Here is a 20,450-nt window from a genome sequence, read left to right on the forward strand (position 1 = left end):
GAGAGGCTTAGAAGATTTCTCTTTCTAGGATCACAGGAGTAATAAATTCTGCGTACCGCTCGTTTACATTTTTCTTATCTTTGATGCTTCCAGAATGGGATATTGTTAACATTTCCAGGTTTTTAGCGCTCTTCCTCGGTGAATAGAGCCTTGGATATTAAACAGCATTTCTCATTTTCAAGTTTAATTTCTACGCAGTGATCCCGCACATACGGAACATGATGTAACTCCCAGACTCATTATTGTGACCCAGATTGCTGATAGCAAGGTTTTTTCTAATCTCTAATATGACTCTAAATAAAAGTTTAATGGAACTGGGTCCAAGTGGGACAGTAAGAGTCTATGAAATGTAAGTACGTTACATTATGTTACCAACTGAATGGGCTGCAGTTGTACGCTGAGAAAGATGCCTTTAATATTAACCACAGCGTTTCTGAACATATAGTACATCGGGCTGCATTAGCTCAGCAGTTATTACAGATGGACTTCTCCGAATGTTGGCAGAGAAAGATGGACATCTCCTGCCAACTGTAAACTCACTGAGTTTACGGTTGGCAGGAGACGTCGAGCTTCGAATGTTTGAATTAAAGAAACATTTCTGGTTCAGAAGTGGAGTGAGAAAAACATTTGGAAAGATATGCACATCCAAAAAAAGAGTTCAGTGCAGGGTGCTGGACCATGGAAGTTATGACAATGATGGTTGTTATAGAGGGATGGACATGGTCACAAACAATATAGGTACTAATGTTTGTACTGAGGGGCCAAGTGTGCCAAGAAAATATCCCCCACACCATCACACCACCACCACCACCACCACCGAACTGTAGTCTCAGTTTCCTGTTCTCAGCTGACAGGATTAGCACCCGGTGTGGTCTTCTGCTGCTGTAGCTCAACTTCTTCAAGGTTGGATGTGTTGTGCGTTCAGAGATGGTATTCTGCATTCCTTGGTTGTAACCAGTGGTTATTTGAGTTACTGTTGCCTTTCTATCATCTCCAACCAGTCTGCCCATTCTCCTCTGAACTCTCACATCAACAAGGCATGTTATTGGCTGATTTGTGTTAACAAGCAATTGAACACGTGTACCTAATAAAGTGGCAAGTAAGTTTATATTTGATATTTAATTGGAAAAAGAACAAAATCTACTCAACCGTCATGATAGCAGGAAGCTAAGGTAAACGAAATGACTCCTGTTTGGGTTATGTTTTTGTGCACCTTCATTAATTAATAAACAACAATTAAGTCACAACCGTGTCTTAAATTTGAAATCGTACATCTGCAGCATCTTGTGTGAATAACATTTAGCTACATTTAGCTCACTGAATTGTTGATGTTGAATCCTGATACTTGTTCATGGCAGGATGAATCCGGCTATAAATATATAAATTTGTTCCAAATTTAAGAGGCACATATTTCTCCTCAAAAGTTGTGAATGGTGAGTCAGTCCTCACAGGCGTCGACGTTCAAGTGTTCATCTTTAAAGCAGAAATAAACATGTTCACAGCCTGGGTTATATGGAGAATTTACTCTCAAAACAGCACTACCTAGGCTCAATTATTATATAACTCTGTAAATTAACTGTTTAAATTAAATCAAGGCTTAAAGGAACATAATTATGCTTGGGCATTTTGAGTGACATGTGGGTCCTTGCTCCTCCACCTCAGCCTCGCTCATTATACACGACCAGTGTCCCACACAACTGAGCTGCTTCAGAAATCATGTTGTTTCCAGGATTTCCAATGATTTGTCCATCTTTACGTACAGTCAGTCGCTCAGTTTTTAATTAACTGGACGAATGGTAGTAGTGTGTGTGAGGCAGGTTGGACATGCACTCAAAGACACTGCACTCCAGAGAGTATCTGTGGGAAATCCTAGTCCAATTCAAGCACTTGATAAGTTCTAGTGCTTCATCTATTAATAGAGTCTTTCATAAACATTTAAAAGGTTGTTTAGGCATATCATTACTGTACATGTTTAACATTGTGAGCCTCTGGGAAAGTGAAGCTCTAAAATCCGGCCCTTTGAACCCAAATTCAGACATTGTTGTCTCAGAGAATTATTATTATTTTTCATATTATCAGGAGGGGGTTTAAGTTTCCATCCTCTCACACTGGGAATGACTGGCTGGGCAGGAGGATGATTAATATCAGTGTCTCTGAGGGGAAATCACATGTTTAGGTTGCAAGGTGAAAACTCTCACATATCGGTGTAATGCGATAATACTGTGCTCCACCTGAAGAAACAGGCCCGTATAATGTTATGATCCACTGTACGTGTGCAAGCTCCTGTGTGTTTACAGCTCCCAGAGAATCCAGACTGCCAGAGTATGTGCTTGAGTGTCTGTAAAGTGATCTGCGTTGCAGCGCTAAAAGGAGGCGGCCGGGCTGGTTAAAGTGTCCCGTGCACCTTTAAAGGGAGTCGTTCGCTGGGTGTCCATTACCCACAGAAATGCGCGTAACCTAAATATCGCAGTAAAAAACTGGTAATGGAAACATCTAGATTTCGAAAAACCTCTCAAATGTCAATAAAACACTTTTACGCTCTCATGGGGTGTTTTTTTTTTAGACGTATCGATTTGAAAGTGTCTCACAAAATGCAATGGAAGCACTTTTTTTTACATTTACCCATCACCAGCATCACCTGAGATGACACAGGGGTCACATGACCAGTTCATTTGAAGTGGATTTCCTCAAAGCGAGGTCTCACGTGACGAGAATTTAAGAGAAACGTAAACGTACGAAGCACGTATCCAAATTTCAAAAGTAATACTTTTATTTTGTGCACGTGTCGAACCTTGAGCAGCTCTTCCCTCTTCCTCAGGTCGTGCGAAGACAGGTGGCGTGCGCTTCTCCGAGGAACCCCCCGCTGCCGGAGCCCCATCTCACGTTCACTTTGACGAAAAGCTGCACGACTCGGTTGTCATGGTGACTCCTGAAGAGGATGGGAACTTCATGGTCAAGGTGCGTTTAAGCTTGCAACGTTCTGACACTTGGCATCAATTTACCCCAGCTTTCACTTTAGATATTTTTCTTTTCCTTCAGTTTATTTTCTTTTAGTGTTATTGACGTGGCCTCTTGAGTCCCAGCTCAGCCCTCTTATCGTCTAGTGTAGTTTTCAGCCGCATCTTGCACTGAGTCCGATGGAAGAGGCTGTTTCTGCCTGATGGAGATGATTCAGTTTATACTTGTCCCTGTCAAACTATATTTCGTCAACCCACAACTGATAGTACCGCAGTTGTTTTGTCCGAAAGCGATGATGTAATTTAAAATAAACAATAATTAGGCACAATTTGTGTCATGGTGTTAGTCAGAGTGTATCACTAGGATTGAGGCCATATTTGAGAGCTAAATTCTATGTAATTAGAGATGGTATATAATTAGATTGAGTGTCCAATTCTAATAACAAAGCATCAGAAACAATTGCACGCCTGCCTTCTCTTTTCATCATCACCATCAAAAGTTTCATTCATAGCAGATTGTTTGTTCTCTACGAGCCAGTCCGCTGACATTTGAGATTGTGAATGTGCGCTGATTTCATTCCTTAATCAAGACTAGTAATCATAATAATCAGCATGGTTTTTATAAACAGCCCATATACTTAAAATGTGCCAAATGTAGATGTAATTTAACGTTTTCATGCCGTGACACTGGAAGAAAATGATTGGTGAGACGTGCAGAAAATGAGACATGCAGCTTATATCTTACTTCAAATGTGCATTTGTGGTGTTGCAATCACATGACGTGGAGGGAATCTGTTCACTTTCAATGAGCTTCAGAGACACGCTGGACATGTTTGGAGGCACTTATTCATAAGATAATCATCATCCTCTTCCCCTAAGCTCAGTTGTCTGGCGTCATCACATGCTTTCTCGGATACGGTGGTTTTCTTCCAGCCTATTATTCATTCCCTGTCTGCTTCATGGAGGCCACATACACCAGGGAGCCTAATTTAATTTCAGATTTAATTGTCCTTGGGTGCAGATAACACCGGCCGAAAAAAGGTTGAGTAAAGGTTGCCAACACAAAATGATAAATTCATAGTGTGCGAGGATAGATTCTGGCAACAATGAGCCAAATCAGACTAAATAAAGCAAGCAAACCTTTCATATCTGCATGTCATTCTGACTCTGAAGGTTCTGTTGTTGGCTCAAGAGGTTCCAGAGCGTCCAGAGAGTTTTCAAATGGTGGATGTAATATTTTGAGGCCCCTCTTTGATCTAGTGTGCCAGCTCCCCTGCGCGTCTTTGAGAATTGATAGGCTTTATCTGTGAAACATCCAGGAGAAGATTAAAGTCTTCTCATCACCATTAATCTCCACTGTCAGCTATAAAGAACAGAGAACAATGATATCAGAATTCTCATCTGTTCTCCGCCGCCGGCTCTTAAACCCTGGAGGAGCTCAACTCTGGAGCACAACAACAACAGCAACAATGACCACTCACTTGCAGTCATTTTTCAACCATAGCTCTTTAATCCTGCCTCATCCTAAAAGCATTTGCTATTGATTTTTATGTTTAACTTATTTTGTACTGTTGTGCTCATGTGTCAAGATTGCACCATAATTAGATGTGAGAACATGGAAATAAATATGGGCCATAGCTTCCAGTAAAGACCCATGGCTAGATTTGAGCCCACTTCCTTTATAATGCCACAACCAAGGCTCAAGTTGTACACAAAGAGATTTAAAGCTTGTTAAAGTCCTAAATTTCCTGATGTACTAGTAACAGCATAAATTCTTTTTATCCACTGGTGGAAGATTTTGCACAGCTGAGTTTATTTGACTGACTTTAATGATCTCCAGAGTTTTCCCAGTGCTCCAACCTTGAGGTTGTTTTTTTTTTCTTTTGAGGAAAATGGACTATTGGATGGATGATGGTTGAATTTGGTACAAGCATTCGTGTATCCTTTTTAGATTAGCTCTAATAATGTTGATGATCCTCTGATTATCATTAGAACAAATATTTTCAAAAAGCAACCCCCATTAGTTTAGCTATACTTTGCTGTTAGCTGATTTTTACCAGGTATGCTAAGCTAAGATACTGGTCACGCTAAATATAATGACGACTATATCTCACCGTGACTGTGTTCGATTGCAAAAATTAGTTAGTTTGAAACACCAGCTGTTTGAATGTCGACTCTTGTGCGTGGTTTATGCTTCTATGACTATGGCGACAACCCAGACCCTGGGCAGACCCTGACGCCATTGCCTGACATTCACACTTTAGCATTTCCGGCTGCTTCTCCGTCTCCGCAATTTTCCAGTTGATCGTTTGTGGGTCAATGAAGATGGAACACATAAAGGAAAGGTTAACTGAAGGTTCGGAGATAAAAACATTTGTATAGCCCCTTTCTCATCGAGCGAAAACCCGGGATTTTATCGGCTCGGCTTCGATGTGAACAGGAACGCCGCATCAACCCAGGTTTTTCGCTCTGATGTTGATGTATTTGCCTGTTACATTCTGATTCTGTCGCTCAATGGCCTGGCAGACTGTATCATTGTAGAAGCTCCAGCTCAAAAACACAGCAAAGTTTGGCTCTTCTCCCATAAAGACTGATCTCTGAAGGGCAGAGATTTTTGTCCTTTTTTTTTTTTCAAATGTGTTGTTACACGATCGTTAATGGAAGCGCATAGGTGAATTAGTCTTATGTCATGTTTAGGATATATTGCAATATCCCACACTTTTTTGACAATCATGGCAGCGCTCTGCATCTGAGGAGAAGAGGCGATTCAGCATCAGATATTGGTCTCTGTGCAGGACACAGTGATTTATTCAAATATCAGCAGCCTTTTGAAAGAACAGAGGTTTGACCGGTCCATTCTTCAAGTAATCAACAAACTGAAAAAATACACCATGCTGCCCATTGTTTACTTGCAATGTACATGACGACGTATTAGAGGAAGGAAAAAACAGGCGCGCAGCTCTCACAGCGGGAGGTCCGACCCAGGACTTCTGGCAATGTGAAAACGCACCAAAGGTGAGTCGACCCGGGTCTGAAAATTCCCAGGTCGATGGGATTTTTGATGTGACAGGGGTATATGACTCATCTTCAGTGAAATTTTGCCAAAAGTTTCAGTCGCCATTTTTGAAAGTGAAATACGAAGTAGAAATAAAAATTAACCTGACCTGAAAAAAAAAAAACAGCACTGACTAGGGTTTGGGTTTTTACAGACAGAGCCATACGGTGTACGCTCACACTGGCGTATGCTACATGCGTAGGCTATGCCGTCTATATCCTGCTCCCTAAAAGAACCTTTAGATTGTCCACAAGTATGAGCTAAGACACTGAGCAAAATGTTTGAGAATAGACACCTACACAAACAGAGGGCAAGATTTATCTGAACAGGTCATTGTTTACTTCAAATGTCTGGCACAGAATATCAGGTCCATCTCAAGAGGCTGACATTTTCATAATGGCCTCTGAAAGATTTCCTAGGGTATGCCCTACAATAGTACAAAATAACTGAAATGTCTTTGTTCTCACTAAACAAATCTAACCCTTCTGCTTTAGTTGTTTTCTTAGTTTCTGGTTGTATTTTAAGCAAATGTAAGTCTGACTTTCCCAGGATTAACATGTATTAATAGAAATCAAATTCAGAAAGCTTTCAGGTTAATCTTCTTCTACAATCTGTTACACCAAAATCTCAAAGGACAGTTCTGTCCACTCGCTGTAACTGAGCCTGTGTTGACTCTAATTCACAGCCAGAGCCATTTGCTTAAAACTTGTCCTTTTGCGCGAACATGGACCGCAACAAACTTGGCTGTGACCTTCACAGTTACAGACGAGCCTGTTTGTGTGTTTCTCAAAGCTCTTTAAGCGTGCTCGAGAGTGGGAACAGAGTACTGTCAGCCCGACGTCGTGGAGACAAGGGGGGTGGTGTTGCTATGGAAACAGCCGGGGGGGTTGCCGATGCTCGCAGGCAGACCAAAGATGAGGTGGGAGTGAGTGGGATGGAAACGGTATGCGTACAACAGCTGGATGAATACCAGTTTTGATGAAGAGCATTTAAATTTCACACTCCATGATATGTCCATGAGTCGGGAGGAGGTCACACAGAAACATTTTCCTGTAGGTGTAACCATTGTTTACGAGTCAAACTATAAAGCGAGGGGATGAAACGAGCAGTTGTCAGTGATGAGTTGATAGGCTGAAGTGTTGCTGTGGATGCAGCTCGTTTTTAAATTCAAATGCTGCGTTTGACATGGGACACCACGCCCTGTGTTTCTTAACTTCCACCACCAGTGGGACAGAAGATCAGGTGCCAGTCTACACAACATTTACATGCAGATTCACCATAATCATGTTACTCTTAGTAACCAGATTAAGGGTTATTGAATGAAGGATGCGTTGGATGTCTACCAGAAGCACTGACACAAGCCCCATATGAAAGGCTGTACTGGCAATCACTCATATTAATCCACACAAACAACAGTGCTCAGCATTTTTTAAATCTGCAATGGATCAAATGTCAAATGTTTTGCTTGTAGCGACAAACCCATAGAGGAAACTTGACCGAGCAGTTCCTGTAAAAAAAAAAAAAAAAAAAACTGTTGTTTTTTTCTGTTTTGTTTCAGCCCTGGTTCGGTTTATTCTCAGCTCTGCTTTCATCAGACATGTTCAAAGACAAAGTTGGCGGCTGGCTGTGTGAATTTAGCATCTAGAGAAGCAGATACTCCATTTGGGATTTGGTGGAGACCAAGTGGAGGCTGAAAAATGGGGGATATTGGACTTTAAATCATTACTTGGACATAAGCATACACATTTTCAATAATTAAAGATAACTATGTTTGCTACTACTATTAAATTTAGCAAAAGCTTCACCAAATATTAGTTGTTACAACGACAACAAAGAAATTACATAGTGTCTGCCTTCCCAGTTTATTTCACCAATATATTCTGCTTTGTATCTAGTTCCCTCAATAGCCCTCTGGCAAATAATCAGAGCACTGACCGAAACCAGCTTCAAGTGGTAATTCTGCATGTCGTTCAATAACCCCAGTCTGTTGATTGGGTTATTGAGCGCTCGGTGCTTTAATCTGCTTAAGCTGCGTTTCAGCAGTCTGAAAGAATAAAGCTGATTTTATTAAGTTGCCCTATGAAGTCACACTGAAATAAATTAAATATGTGATATTATATAAGTATTGCCAGCGGCTGTAAAGCAGACTTAAACCTCACTGAGGTGCAAGAGCTCACAAGTCAATCTTTGAAGTCTCAGACGGCGCCCGCAGAGAATTGTTTTCCTCCATCTGACATCTTACAAGTAATGTTTTCCAGTTTCTCGTCAGTAGTTCGTGTGTTGGATCTTTGTAAGTAGTGGCTGAACTGTCTTGGTGAACACAGATGACGTACATGTTATTAAAATGTGTGGTATTCCACACAAGTTGACGGAAGAATTGCACCATTGTTTTGGGCGAACTCCCCTCGTTTCTGGACTTAACACATGTTTACAGATGACACGTCGCTGTCCTTAATACTCTAGCCTAGGAAACTAGTAATGCTCTCAGTTATATACAAAGTGAAAACTTTTGTATGGATTTGTCCTATTTCATGCCCCTTAGGCTTTTTACTAACCTCTCTTTTTTTCTGATGACATTTGGATTAAATCCATTTGTCAGAGATGGTTCATATGCGTAGGACTTGGCTCACAGAATGATTGTTGTTTTTCTCTGCAGTGCTCTTTCAGTGTTCCCTCTTTTTCTTTTCACTTAATGCAGTTTGGAGCCTCTGCTCTGCCCGTTGCTTTAACCGTGGCTCGCGTGGAGTCGGTGCTGCCGTTTGGAGCTCTAGCTGGAGGGGACTTTATGCTTATCTCTCCTTGCCTGTACATCCCTGCTGCTTCCTCCTCTCTCCCTCTCCCTCATGCTGTCTCTTTTCATCCGCTCTTCCTTGCTGTGATGATTGCTCGTCATGAATTTTTCTCTTTGTTAAATATCAGGCTGCTGATTCTACATCGTTGGCCACATCCAGGCTGATGGACACCTTTGTATAAGACTGATTCTTGTTTTTGTTGTTAATAAATCTCTCATTCTTTTCGAATATTTTTTTCTGAAACGTCAAGAAACTTTTGTGTTTTGTCAAAATGGAAAAGGCGGATGATCCGCAGGGGTCCTTCCCTTCAACCCATAGGACCCAAAGGCCCCCACTGATAACATCCTGATACCAGACACCACAGGACGCCCTCAGAAGACCCCTGTTCACTCTCTGATGAGTCAGTGGGTCATAGTTAAGCCTGACTGGTGTGAACTGTATTAATCACAGCACATGAAACTGAAAATACAGACAGCACATCTAAACGTTTGGGAAGCTCTAACCAGATAACCTTTTAACTTAACTTAATAAATGACTGAAGCTTTAGTCGTCAACATTGTTATTGATTTCTGTTGCTTTATTATTAATAAAAGAAAATCGCATTAAGCCGTCACTGAAGGATTGAGAATGGAAGTTGTGTTTGGGTGTTCGAGCCGTTGGGGCGTTTCCACTGCAGCCTCCACAAGGTGTAATAAGACCGAGCTCTTGAACTGTTGACAGATCTATTCTCATGGGATTAGCATTACTGGAAGATTTTGGAATTTAGCGACATACAAAAAAGGTTATTTGGTTTTATTTCCCGTCAGGCTAAAGTTGCAAATCTGGCAGAGGTGAGGGGGCTTAAGATCACCAAAGCAATAAGTTAGCATTTCAATTAGAGGACTCTCTCGGGGGAAAACTCAGGCGTGTAGCACGCAAGAGAACAGATCCTTTATAATGGAAAAGTAGCAAACTGTTACAGTTTTATTCACTAAATCTTTGCATGACCCGTTGCCCATAAACTTTAAATGTCTCTTCTTTTCTCTAGGTTGGCTTCCTGAAGACACAGCACCGGTACGAGATAGTCTTCACCCTGCCTGAGGTCCCAGCTCTGGGTAAAGACGTGTGTCCAGCGCCGGTACCAGGTCCACACCTCCGGATCACTGAGATCACTCCAGCACCAGAGGGTGAGTTCATTAATGAAAAAAACATAAATGACTTTCAAATCCATCAACAACTTTTCTCCATCGTCAGAGGAAAAACATCTTACTGATGCACCATAATCACCTGTGTCAAGGATATTTAGCTATCCATGAACAATGCTGTTTAAAAAAGTGGAATTATAATAATATAACTTAACTGGCTTAATTTTTATGTTCAGCTTGACAATGTGCAGAATGTTTGTTTGATAACTGTGCTACAGAAAGTCATTATTTTCTTATTATTTTAGACTTTTCTCCTTTATTGTCCACTTAAGCAACTTTTAAAACCGATTAACTTTAATAAATATTAAAATGATTCAAGGCGAGTGTCATCGTTATTTGAGCTGGATGTGATTAGGTATATTAAATTTTAATGGTTGTAGCACAATATTCATCATGCTTCCCTGAAGTACTGCTAATTAAGATTTTAATCTAATAAAGTTGCACCACACCACGGCTGCCTTTAATTCTGTCAAAAATAAACATGTGAACGGTGAAGTTTATACTTCAGCTCGGTTGGGCTGTCGAGCTTGATAGATATGCAGTCTAGTTTTATGGTCTTATTAAGGTCACACTGCCCCCGTTTAACCTGCTGTGGCTGCCAAAAAATGCTGCACACACGATATTCCATAGATAGATTATATTATATTATATTATGTATCACTTTTGCAGACTATATTCATGTGTCATTAGGATGAGAGAGGCTTTTTCATAATAATGTTTTATTACCTACCCTCTTTGCTACAAAGAGCAAAGATAATCAGAGATAATGTGGCATTATCTTTGATTATCTGATTCTTCCCACGCTGGAGTTGTATGCCAGTAAAAACACATTTTCAGTCCTTTACCCTGGGTTCAGTCTCAGCCACAACAGCTTCCACCTGGAGGACGGGCCACACATGCGTTGCTTGAGGGAGGAAATGCTCCAGGGGCACACGAGTCCATAAATGATTTGCTTTTACTGCTGAATTAAATTTGTTTGAGAGTACGGTCAGAACTGCTAAGCCATAACCGGATAAATGTTTCGATGTATTTTCCTCTTATGCAAATTAACACAATACTGTTGTGGTTTGCAAAGACATACAAGACACCAGTTTTTCTAGCAGTTTTGTAATTATGTTTATTATTGTCAAAATGGGTTAATGTACGCACTAGATACGCAATGTGTGCTTGTGTAGCCATATCGTATAAAAAGAAAAGGATCGTTGCATTGGCCGGGAATCGAACCCGGGCCTCCCGCGTGGCAGGCGAGAATTCTACCACTGAACCACCAATGCGCTGATGTCGAAATAACGGATGGTTCAGATTTTCTGAACGCGCCTTCGACATCACCGCGATGGTTTCTGTCGTATGTAATTTTCTGCGGTTATGATGGCGTCTCTCTGAAGGCGGGATACATTAGGCAGCGAGTGAACATGGACGCACATGGGCAGTATAGGCTGGTCTGATCCATCAGCTCAGCGGCTGTAGCTTTAGTTGCTGAAAAAGTGGCGTGTAGCTGGGGAACATACGACACCAGGATGTTGGTAACACCCCTTAATGTTGCCATAAGCGTGTCCTTAGTCTGCGACAAGCCACATCCACATAAATACGCGTTTCCCAGAACATCATTACATGGTAACAAGATCACCGGTGTGATTCACTTCACAGGTTGATGGTTTTAAATGTTGCAGCTGATCAGTTTAGATTCCCTCTATATTAGGTCACTGGTACTGAACCACAAACAAAGGTACAATCATCAGGATTGTTTTTAAATAACATTTATTATGTGTTCGCTGTTTTGTTCCTGTGTGAAATGCTGTGCAAATTATTCTCAGCAGTATTGTTAGAGGCGGCGTAGATGTCCAGATGGCTGAGGATTACAGCAACAGGGTTCAGATAGTGCTAGCGTGGCAATCCATCTCTGAGGAATCCTCACAACAAAACTTGTCTCGAGTTCCCGACACTCGTCATGCTCCCTTCAGGCGTTGAACCCTAGACACCTGGCACATTTGTAGGCTAAAACTCCAAAGTGTGTTTCCTGCTCGCCGACAAACCGGCCGAAATGGGTCAGAGGTGAACCTCTAATGTTTCTGAAACCGAATCAGGTTACTGACCTTTACCATCAGCTTACTGTCCCGCCCTTTATATTACTCTGTGCTCTGTCTGCACGCGCCTCAGCTGATGTTAACAGGTGTGCTACTATGTTTGTCTCTTTGTGCATTCAGTATATTCACAACTGTTTGCTTACCAGTCAGCTGGGTTTATGCTTTTTCCGTTGTGTTGACATTTCGTCCTCTCGGCTGTTGATCGTCTCTCTGGTATTAGTCTGAGCCATATTAAAAACATAATTTCACACAGAGACACAAAGAAAAACAGTGTGTGACTGTGTGTGACTGTGTGTGTTTGTGTGTGTCTGTGCCAAAGAAGAGCAAATCTAATCTCTCTGGTTCTTTGTGTTTTTCTCGCTGTGTGTTCCCAGGAGGGCTGAAGATAAAGTGTGAGTACATGGCCCATCAGGAGGGAGTATTATGCGAGGAGGTGCAGCTGCTGAGCGAGACCAACGAGGACGTCTGCGTCAAAGTCAAAGTTCACGCCAGAGTCATGGGTGAGGTTAACAAACAGCAAAGTGATTCATGCTTCAGCACTTCCTTCGATTAACCAGTTAATATTGCACCACACTGTTGATGGATTCAATGATCTTCAAGTTTTTCTCTCAACCGCTGCCTGAAATAGCTGCAAAGCTTCCACTGCTTCCTTTTTTGAGGCGTTCCCACTCATACAACTGAGAGATAATGATTAACACTCCATTTAAGGACAACCACAAACACTTTGTCCTGCATTCACTCCTTGAGCTTGGACAGTTTTTAGCCATTAGTGTTGGACACAAAGCTTAAGAGAGACCAACAGTTTAATATGAGCAAATCCTCTAACTACAGGTGAGTATCTGGCCGTTAACAGACCCTAGTCAAGTAAATGTCAGACTTCAGCACCACATAAAGATGTTCCTAATAAAAAACTAAACCCCACCAGTCATTTAGAACAGGAGAACTGGACAAAGCATCTTTAAGAAACCTCAGCAAATCCAGTTGCTTCGTCTTAATTCTCTATTTTGTCTTGCCAAGGAGATTTAAAGCACCTCATTGTGTCTTTTGGGCAGACCTCCTTTACTGTGTGGGTCTTGCAGCAATATCAGTTCCTGGTTTGGATGGTCAGGATATGAGGGACTGATACATTTTACACATATTTATTTATTGTGATTTCAGTCACAATTCCCTAAAATCTTAAGAATTATTTAAACTATTTCTCTCGTTAGTGCAGCAGATTAAAACATTTAAAACGACAATTAATTAGTAATAAAAAGTAACCTAAAACTAATCTATTGATTAATCACAGTGTCCTTTGATATAACATAACCTCTTACTTGCTGATAATGGTTTTAGTGTAGAGCCATAACCTGAAAGATGAACCTGGATTTACATTAATAGTGCTCTGCTGCCTCCTGCTGGTGTCTGCACACTTACTACATTGTAATCGCCAGTAATAGGGTTTATACATAGGTTTTAAAATTAAAGTTCATAAGAAATACTGCTAAAGTCCTCTGTTTCTAATCCTTTTCCAGGTGTAGGAGTGAGAATACAGAACAACTCCTCTGAACTGTAGCTATGTTAGTCTGGTCCCTCCTGCTGCGTGGAAGCTGTAATTGATTTGCTTTTTCCCCCACTTAGTACATTGTTAGTGAGACTAAATCGTGTCAGCAGATGTAGAATTAGTTAATGAGGCCATATGTGTTGTTTGTCCATCTGTGTCTGTGTAAATATAGCAGGACTTCTTTCTGAATCCATGTGTTTGAGGATGAACGGCGGTTGCGTTGTTGAGCAGTTATTTTTACTCTCATAGCATGGCATGAACATCTGTTCAGAGGTTTGTGTGTAATTGAGGTCTGGATGAAAACCAGATCAATGGATTAAGCTCTGCCTCCACCTCTGCTGCTACTCTTAGCTGCAGAGATCTAGACTGAATGAATCAAACATAACACTGTGCTGCAGAGGCAATTCTTGTCCAGAGATAGCTGGAATTTAAATGTAGGTTTATATTTTAGATATTTTATGAATCACAGTGTTGACCAGGGAGTTGAGCATTACGTTTCAAATACTGCAAAAGCATTTAAAATATCATATTCACATCACATTTATGTTCAATAAGTTGCTGAAGGATTGCTACTATTTATCCAAAAGTTTTGTTGTTGCGCTCTCATAGTTCCAAGAAGTAAAAGTGTTAAGGATCAGCATGTGTTTTTGTTTAGAAGACGGTCGTCTTCTATAATAAGAAAATAAGGGGAGGATAGAAAAGGTTTGGATTTCTTATTTCCTTCTTTGCTACAAAACCGACGAGCCATAAGTAGCATTATATGGACAGTAACTAAATACTATTGTAGGTTGCAAATGCATTTAATTTTTTCTTAAACTGTTCTGTGGCATTTTATTCACAAGCGCGTTAAAAAAAAAAAAAAAAAAGAAAGAAAAAGAAAAAACTATATCATGTCGTTGTCTTTTACTCAGTCTCTAACAAAATAGAATAAAGTCTAGTAAAAGATCGTTGCATTGGCCGGGAATCGAACCCGGGCCTCCCGCGTGGCAGGCGAGAATTCTACCACTGAACCACCAATGCTCGGATGAACGTCACCGGTCATTGAATGAGGCAGCTGGCTGATTTTGATCATTTACCTGCATATTTATCGTTTTAAGTGGTTAGTGTTTAATGTCTGCCTCTCTTGCAGATCGTCACCACGGGACGCCCATGCTGCTGGAGGGAGTCCGCTGCCTCGGTATGGAGCTGGAGTACGACTCTGAGCAGAGTGACTGGCAAGGATTTGACTAAATCTCAAGCTTCCGCTCCAGCTTAAGTTCACAAACACACACATATACATTAAAAGGCACACACGAGTCATATTCATGTAGAGAAAGTAATGTTGATTTACCATAAACACACGTATGATGCGTGCCATGCACTGTGCTGCATCACAGTGGTTCATCCCAGCCTCAGTGTTCAATGTTGGACCTTGGAAGATAAAAAAAAAAAAAAAAAAAAAAAAAAAAGACAAACATTCCTCGGCTGCAGCCGAGCAGACATTTCAGCTCCTTTCTGCAAGTTCTCCCTGTTTTCACTTGTCCAGCTGTGTTTTCCTTACTGGACCTCTAAGGGGCAGCAGCGCGTCGTTAACTTGGCGGCTCTTTTTCTGTGCTGCTCGAGCTCTGTCCCACGTAGATATATATGTTTGGGAGGAAACAAGGGCTTATTTACCAATTAAAACACGTGATCCCAAAAGAATGAAGAGATCTTCACAATTCAGGGAAACCGAGATGAACTGAGGAGCAATGCCGGACATGCAATATCTCTTTTGAACCATAAGGGGGCACTGCAGACCACTGGATGATAAAACGCTCTGCTGCATTGTGGCCATATTTGTAGGAAATAATAAACACAACTGGTTCCATATCTTCAATATTTGGTGTTAATGCACTTCAGGAGTTGTAACTGACATTTCTGTTCTACTCACTTAACCTCAACCTGCCTCGACTGCTAGTACCACTACGGCTTTTTCTTTTAACTGTACTCCAGACTGCTTTTCTTTGAGCAAATCCAAAAGAACAGGTGCCAGCTGGCCTCAATAGGTGTAGAGATGGGACACATTTGTTGCTGCAGTACAAGTTGGAGGTGGAAAATGATGCCCCCAAAACATGTTTTGACACCGTGTGCACATGTGTCAGGATTTCTAGGATGGATTTCTCGCTGTGTGCTCGTTGTTATGTGTGTAACATAAAAGACGAGCTGACACCTAGAGCTGAGCTTTGCTTTTGATTGGACACAGCTCGTGTTTTTTGCTACTGAACTCCTGTGTGCCCAGTGTCACGTAATTTTAAAAAAGGAAAACAAACAAAATGCCACAAGATGTGCATATCTAATAGCTGTTAATAAATGATTAACAATTCGTTGCTTTGGCTATATTTTATTTTTTAATCAGGTTTAGGATTTTCTTGCCGTTCAATAGGAATAAACCATTTTCTGTATTTTCTGTGTTGACACTGAACTTTTTACCCGTTTATCAAAAGGATAAGCAGTAGACTGTTCAACAATCTCGTGGTATCGAAGTGTTTTAGGTGGATTTTTCCTTTAAGAAGCGTTTTGTTTCTTTTGCATGAATTCGCGAAGCCTTCGGAAACAAACAAGTGCCTTTCACTGCACCGTCCTGTTTCTCTCTTAACTTCATTTAACCGTTTGCATCCTGCCTCTCACTGTAGCTACGGGACAAACGTCCAGACACGGTTTGAGGTGAAGTGAGTATTGGACTGTCTGGGAAATAAGCAACTATCTGCATTACTGTTCAGCATGACACGGTGTGTTGTCTCTCCAGTGTCTCAATAAGGCGTTTCAGTCTCTCTCTGGCATCTCATTGCTGATGAGAGGGAGCTGACACTTTGTCTGTCACAGTTTATGTTTGTGCCATGATCTGGCTGCACTGCCATCTTCCTTATCCGCATCCATTTAAAAAAAAAACAAAAACAAAACAACTCCTTCTTGTGTGTCTACTTGTTTTGTGTTACATTGAATGCATCCAGCCTTAAAGGAAACGTTTCAGTGTGTAATTTCTCTTTTGGTTAGATCTCAAGCTGTTGGTGTAGTACTGATTCAATAATTTGATGTTTGCTCGTGCACAATAGGTCAAAGTTCCTTTTTAGTGTGAAACTAAAGTGCTCAATAGGTTTCAAGAATGTAGCAGTTTAGTTTGTGCGTTCCCGGTGTGTGTGTATGTTTGTGTGTGTGTGTGTGTGTGTGTGCGCGTGTGATTTTTATTTTATAATGTGAAAGATGAATAAACAACTGTTTGAGTTACTCTTTGTGTCCGCTTGTCATTTCACTGCAGGGCCACTTGGTGGCGGTCTGTGCTGCAAAGACAGCAAAATGCCTACAAGGTATTCTGGCCTGGCGGCTCTTCTGTTACCAGTATTTCTTCTTTCAGTGGAGCCTAAAGAAAGCATGACTTTCTTTAAACAACTTCACGTGAATTGTAAAAGTGCATCGTCTGAATTTACGGGACCTTTGATGTCCCACATGAGAACTGCTTAAAGTTGCAGTTAAATCTGACAAGTTGGATGTAAAGCTTCTGTTTGTTAACATACCTAAGAGCTTCACTTATTGCACATAATCTGGTTGTGCTGAACTTTCAAAGAGACTAAAATCAAGCAGTTGGAAGTCAGACTGCAATTCATGCTGCGTTCAAGAGCTTTAAACCTTCAGATCACTTTAAATGCATTTTTTATAAATAAAAAAAAAGAAGAAAAGAAAAAGAAAATGCATCAGTCTGACTGGATTCATTTCATTTACACACTCTTGTTAATATAAATCAATAATTTCAATCCACAGCATTAAACACATGCCTCCTATATATGGTCCTTGTCCACTGTTTCAGAGCGCATTAGGCTTTAATATGTAACTCTCTCATGTTTTTATTCTTTTAATCCTTGTAAATATAGCTAACCTGTCTCGACCGTCTCTTCATGCACCTTGGACTGTTTAGTCATCCCATTCCACCTCCTTCTTATTTATTTATTTTATTCTTAAATAACTTTCACATTTCTAACTAATTTGCGTCAGTCAGGAGTTGTCATTCATGTCACTGCTGCTGTGTCTGCACTTCACACACGTGACAAATACAGGCTTTAAAACTTATTCACGATTTATTTATTTAGCTTATTTAGAAACAACAAAAAATTTGCTCCACGTGAAGATGCATTCATATTTTTTTAATAAGTTCTCTATTTTATGAGCTGTTCAGTTTGTATTTTAGTTTATAGTTTAGTATTTTATATATGGTTTATTTTTTGTCGCATATTTCCCCCAGTAGTTTGCCTTCCATTAATGAACTGTGTCCGGAGAGAACTGGCTGGTCTGGATATAGATGAGGACTTTCTGTAGTGATCCTGCAGTTATAAAAGTTAGGAAAAAGTTGCCGCTTTATTCCTTGTTGCCCCGTGGACCAAATACCTAATGTGGAAAATAAAATGCGCATGTTTCAAATGTGTCTGCAAACGTAAATTAAACACGCAAGATGAGAATCAGATCTCTTTATTTCTCTCGAGTTCGCTTCCAGTCATTATATAACCGATATTTAAGGACTGGTATTCTTCATATGACACCAAAATAGAATTAATAAGTCTGTATTTCACATTATAATTTGGCGGTCAGAAACGATTATCGGAGAGGATCCCAAGCTAAAGTTTGAAGGAACTCTGCAGGGTCAAGAGCGGGGAGCGTCTGTGGAGAGGTTCGCGTCCTGAACTAAACCCGGACAACAGCAACTCAACACGGCCGCAGACAAACCAAACAAAAAAACAAAATCATTACAGACATCCGGGAGAATGAGCTTCATGAGCTTCATGACCGCGAGGAGAACTTTGTAAAAGCTGGCGCAGAGCTGCAGATTTGTAAGACTTTTTCTTTTTACAGTTTCTTCTCTATGGTTCGTTTGTGGCCAAAGTCCAATTATTGATTAAGTTCATAAAGTCGGAATTCATTTTAAAGTAGCAGAAATGAATTAGGCCGTGGATAAACGTGTTATTATTTACAAGCAGGGGACTTTTTAATTATTTATTTATTTATTTATTTTTGCCACGTACAACTATAATGTTTGGAGTGAACCAACATGCATTAACTATGATCTGTTACAGGAGAAAACAGGACCAGTGTAAATTATTCACGAAAACTGTGAAACTCGGAGCTGTAGTTGTTTAAAAGTAGAAAAATAAAACATTTGATTAAGTTAAACCGAACGTTTGTTTCAGTTAATGCGAGTAAAAACATAACGAGTTTCGTGTCACATTACGCCCATTTCTATACTTTTAATTTTATTTTATCATTTAAAGTCTAATTCAAAAGTATTTTGTTTGTTTTCCATTCGTTTTTATTTACGTGTTTTTTGAAAGAAAGAAAGAAAGAAAGAAAGAAAGAAAGAAAGAAAGAAAGAAAGAAAGAAAGAAAGAAAGAAAGAAAGAAACTTTTTGTTAATTAAAATGAATGATATCAAAACTTCTACCGGACTAAATATACATGCTATTATTTTCCTTAACAATAATAATAATAATAATTTATTGTAAGTATTATTGTTTATTTTATTCTCATCCGTGTGGAGAATTAATTTTCCTTGCTGTTTTTAAAAAGTAGGCTAAGTAACATTTCCTCCAACTTAGCAGCACACGGTGTTTTTTTTTTGTTTTTTTTTAAGAACCGATATCATTTCCATTCCCTCCTTTCCTTATTCAATCTTTTATTTTTCATACCCTATCAATTACGCATAATAAAAAAAAACATTAACGTCTTAATTCGGACAAGTTGGATATTCACTTTATTTATTTTGCGCTAAAAAAAAAAAGAAAAAAAAACGTGTTCAGATTCACTCACTCTCTTCCCTCTTCTACTGAGGCACTGACCTCCTGGGTTCTTTTTTTTTCCTGTCCAGTATCTCAAGTCTAGTCTGGTCACCAAGAGCAACATGGCGTTCAACTTATTTAAATAAACAGGAGTCACACAAAGGCTTATGGGCGACACCACGTGACCTACTGTTAGCATATTGTGTGCGCAGGCTTTTTATTGCAAGCGCTCATTAAAAGCGTGCAGTTGCTGTAAAGGAGTAGAATATCTCCACTGTCACGGTGTAGCCAGAATGCTAAACTGTTTCGCTAAATTCAGTACAAATCCTTAATAAAAAATAAATAAATAAAAAACAGGTGCACGGGCTGTTGTAACAGGAGGCCAAATGGTTGCCATTCCTGCACAGATTTGTCTGGAACTTGAGTGAACTCTGCATGGCCCCTGTGCCCTCCCTCTGACCTCCGGGATTACAGTAATCTCTGTTGATTGATCTGATTGATCAGATTCATCTCCACGAGGCCGCGGCCCAGCCCAGCAGCACACGGGATGAGTCGGTGCATGGTGCAAACAAACTGTTTTCCTTTTGGCCCGTGGGCTTTACGCGCACGGGCAGCGGAGCGGATCTGCGCGGCCGCGAAGCACCGCTGTCATGTGATAGGAGATGCGCGCCTTTATCTCCCGTAATGTAACGTAATGAGGATTTTGAGCACGGCAGAAGTATTATTTATCAGAGGCTGGGCTTTTTCGAGGTTTGCGGGACTGAGCTCAGATTTGATTATGTTAATGAAAAAAAAAAGATGTGCAGAAGGGATCCAGCCTTTCTGCCTTTTGTCGCACTGTTTCCAGGCAGAAACTTCATCTGGGTCGTTGTGGGATAAATAAAAACTTTGTGCCGCCAAATTATAACCTGATAAATTGCGCAATGGAGAGCGTGCAAAGTGCGCAAAGTCTGACATTTTTCTTTGAACGTATGTCCTACGCATAAAATCAGAGAAAGCTCATTTGGTGCAAGTGAAAAATCCAGTTTTGGAAACGTCACTTAAGTATAGAACTGCTC

General features: G+C 40.4%; 1 protein-coding gene and 2 non-coding genes across 3 annotated transcripts in view; 1 reads left to right on the forward strand and 2 right to left on the reverse strand.

Moving 5' to 3' along the window:
• Positions 1 to 16,859, forward strand: part of c1h20orf27 (chromosome 1 C20orf27 homolog) — a 28,123-nt gene extending 11,264 nt beyond the window's left edge. Inside the window, exons 3-6 of the mRNA XM_047607869.1 lie at positions 2,819 to 2,958; positions 9,832 to 9,970; positions 12,447 to 12,572; positions 14,745 to 16,859. Coding sequence (XP_047463825.1) covers positions 2,819 to 2,958; positions 9,832 to 9,970; positions 12,447 to 12,572; positions 14,745 to 14,845 — 506 coding nt within the window. The 3' untranslated portion in view covers positions 14,846 to 16,859. The remainder of the gene's footprint in view (positions 1 to 2,818; positions 2,959 to 9,831; positions 9,971 to 12,446; positions 12,573 to 14,744) is intronic.
• On the reverse strand, positions 11,192 to 11,262 carry trnag-gcc. The gene has a single exon. It is a non-coding gene; the product is annotated as a tRNA-Gly (tRNA).
• trnag-gcc lies at positions 14,565 to 14,635 on the reverse strand. Its single transcript has one exon. It is a non-coding gene; the product is annotated as a tRNA-Gly (tRNA).
• Positions 16,860 to 20,450: the final 3,591 nt, after the last annotated feature.

This window comes from Mugil cephalus, chromosome 1 (assembly GCF_022458985.1).
Source record: "Mugil cephalus isolate CIBA_MC_2020 chromosome 1, CIBA_Mcephalus_1.1, whole genome shotgun sequence".
Lineage (NCBI taxonomy): Eukaryota > Metazoa > Chordata > Actinopteri > Mugiliformes > Mugilidae > Mugil > Mugil cephalus.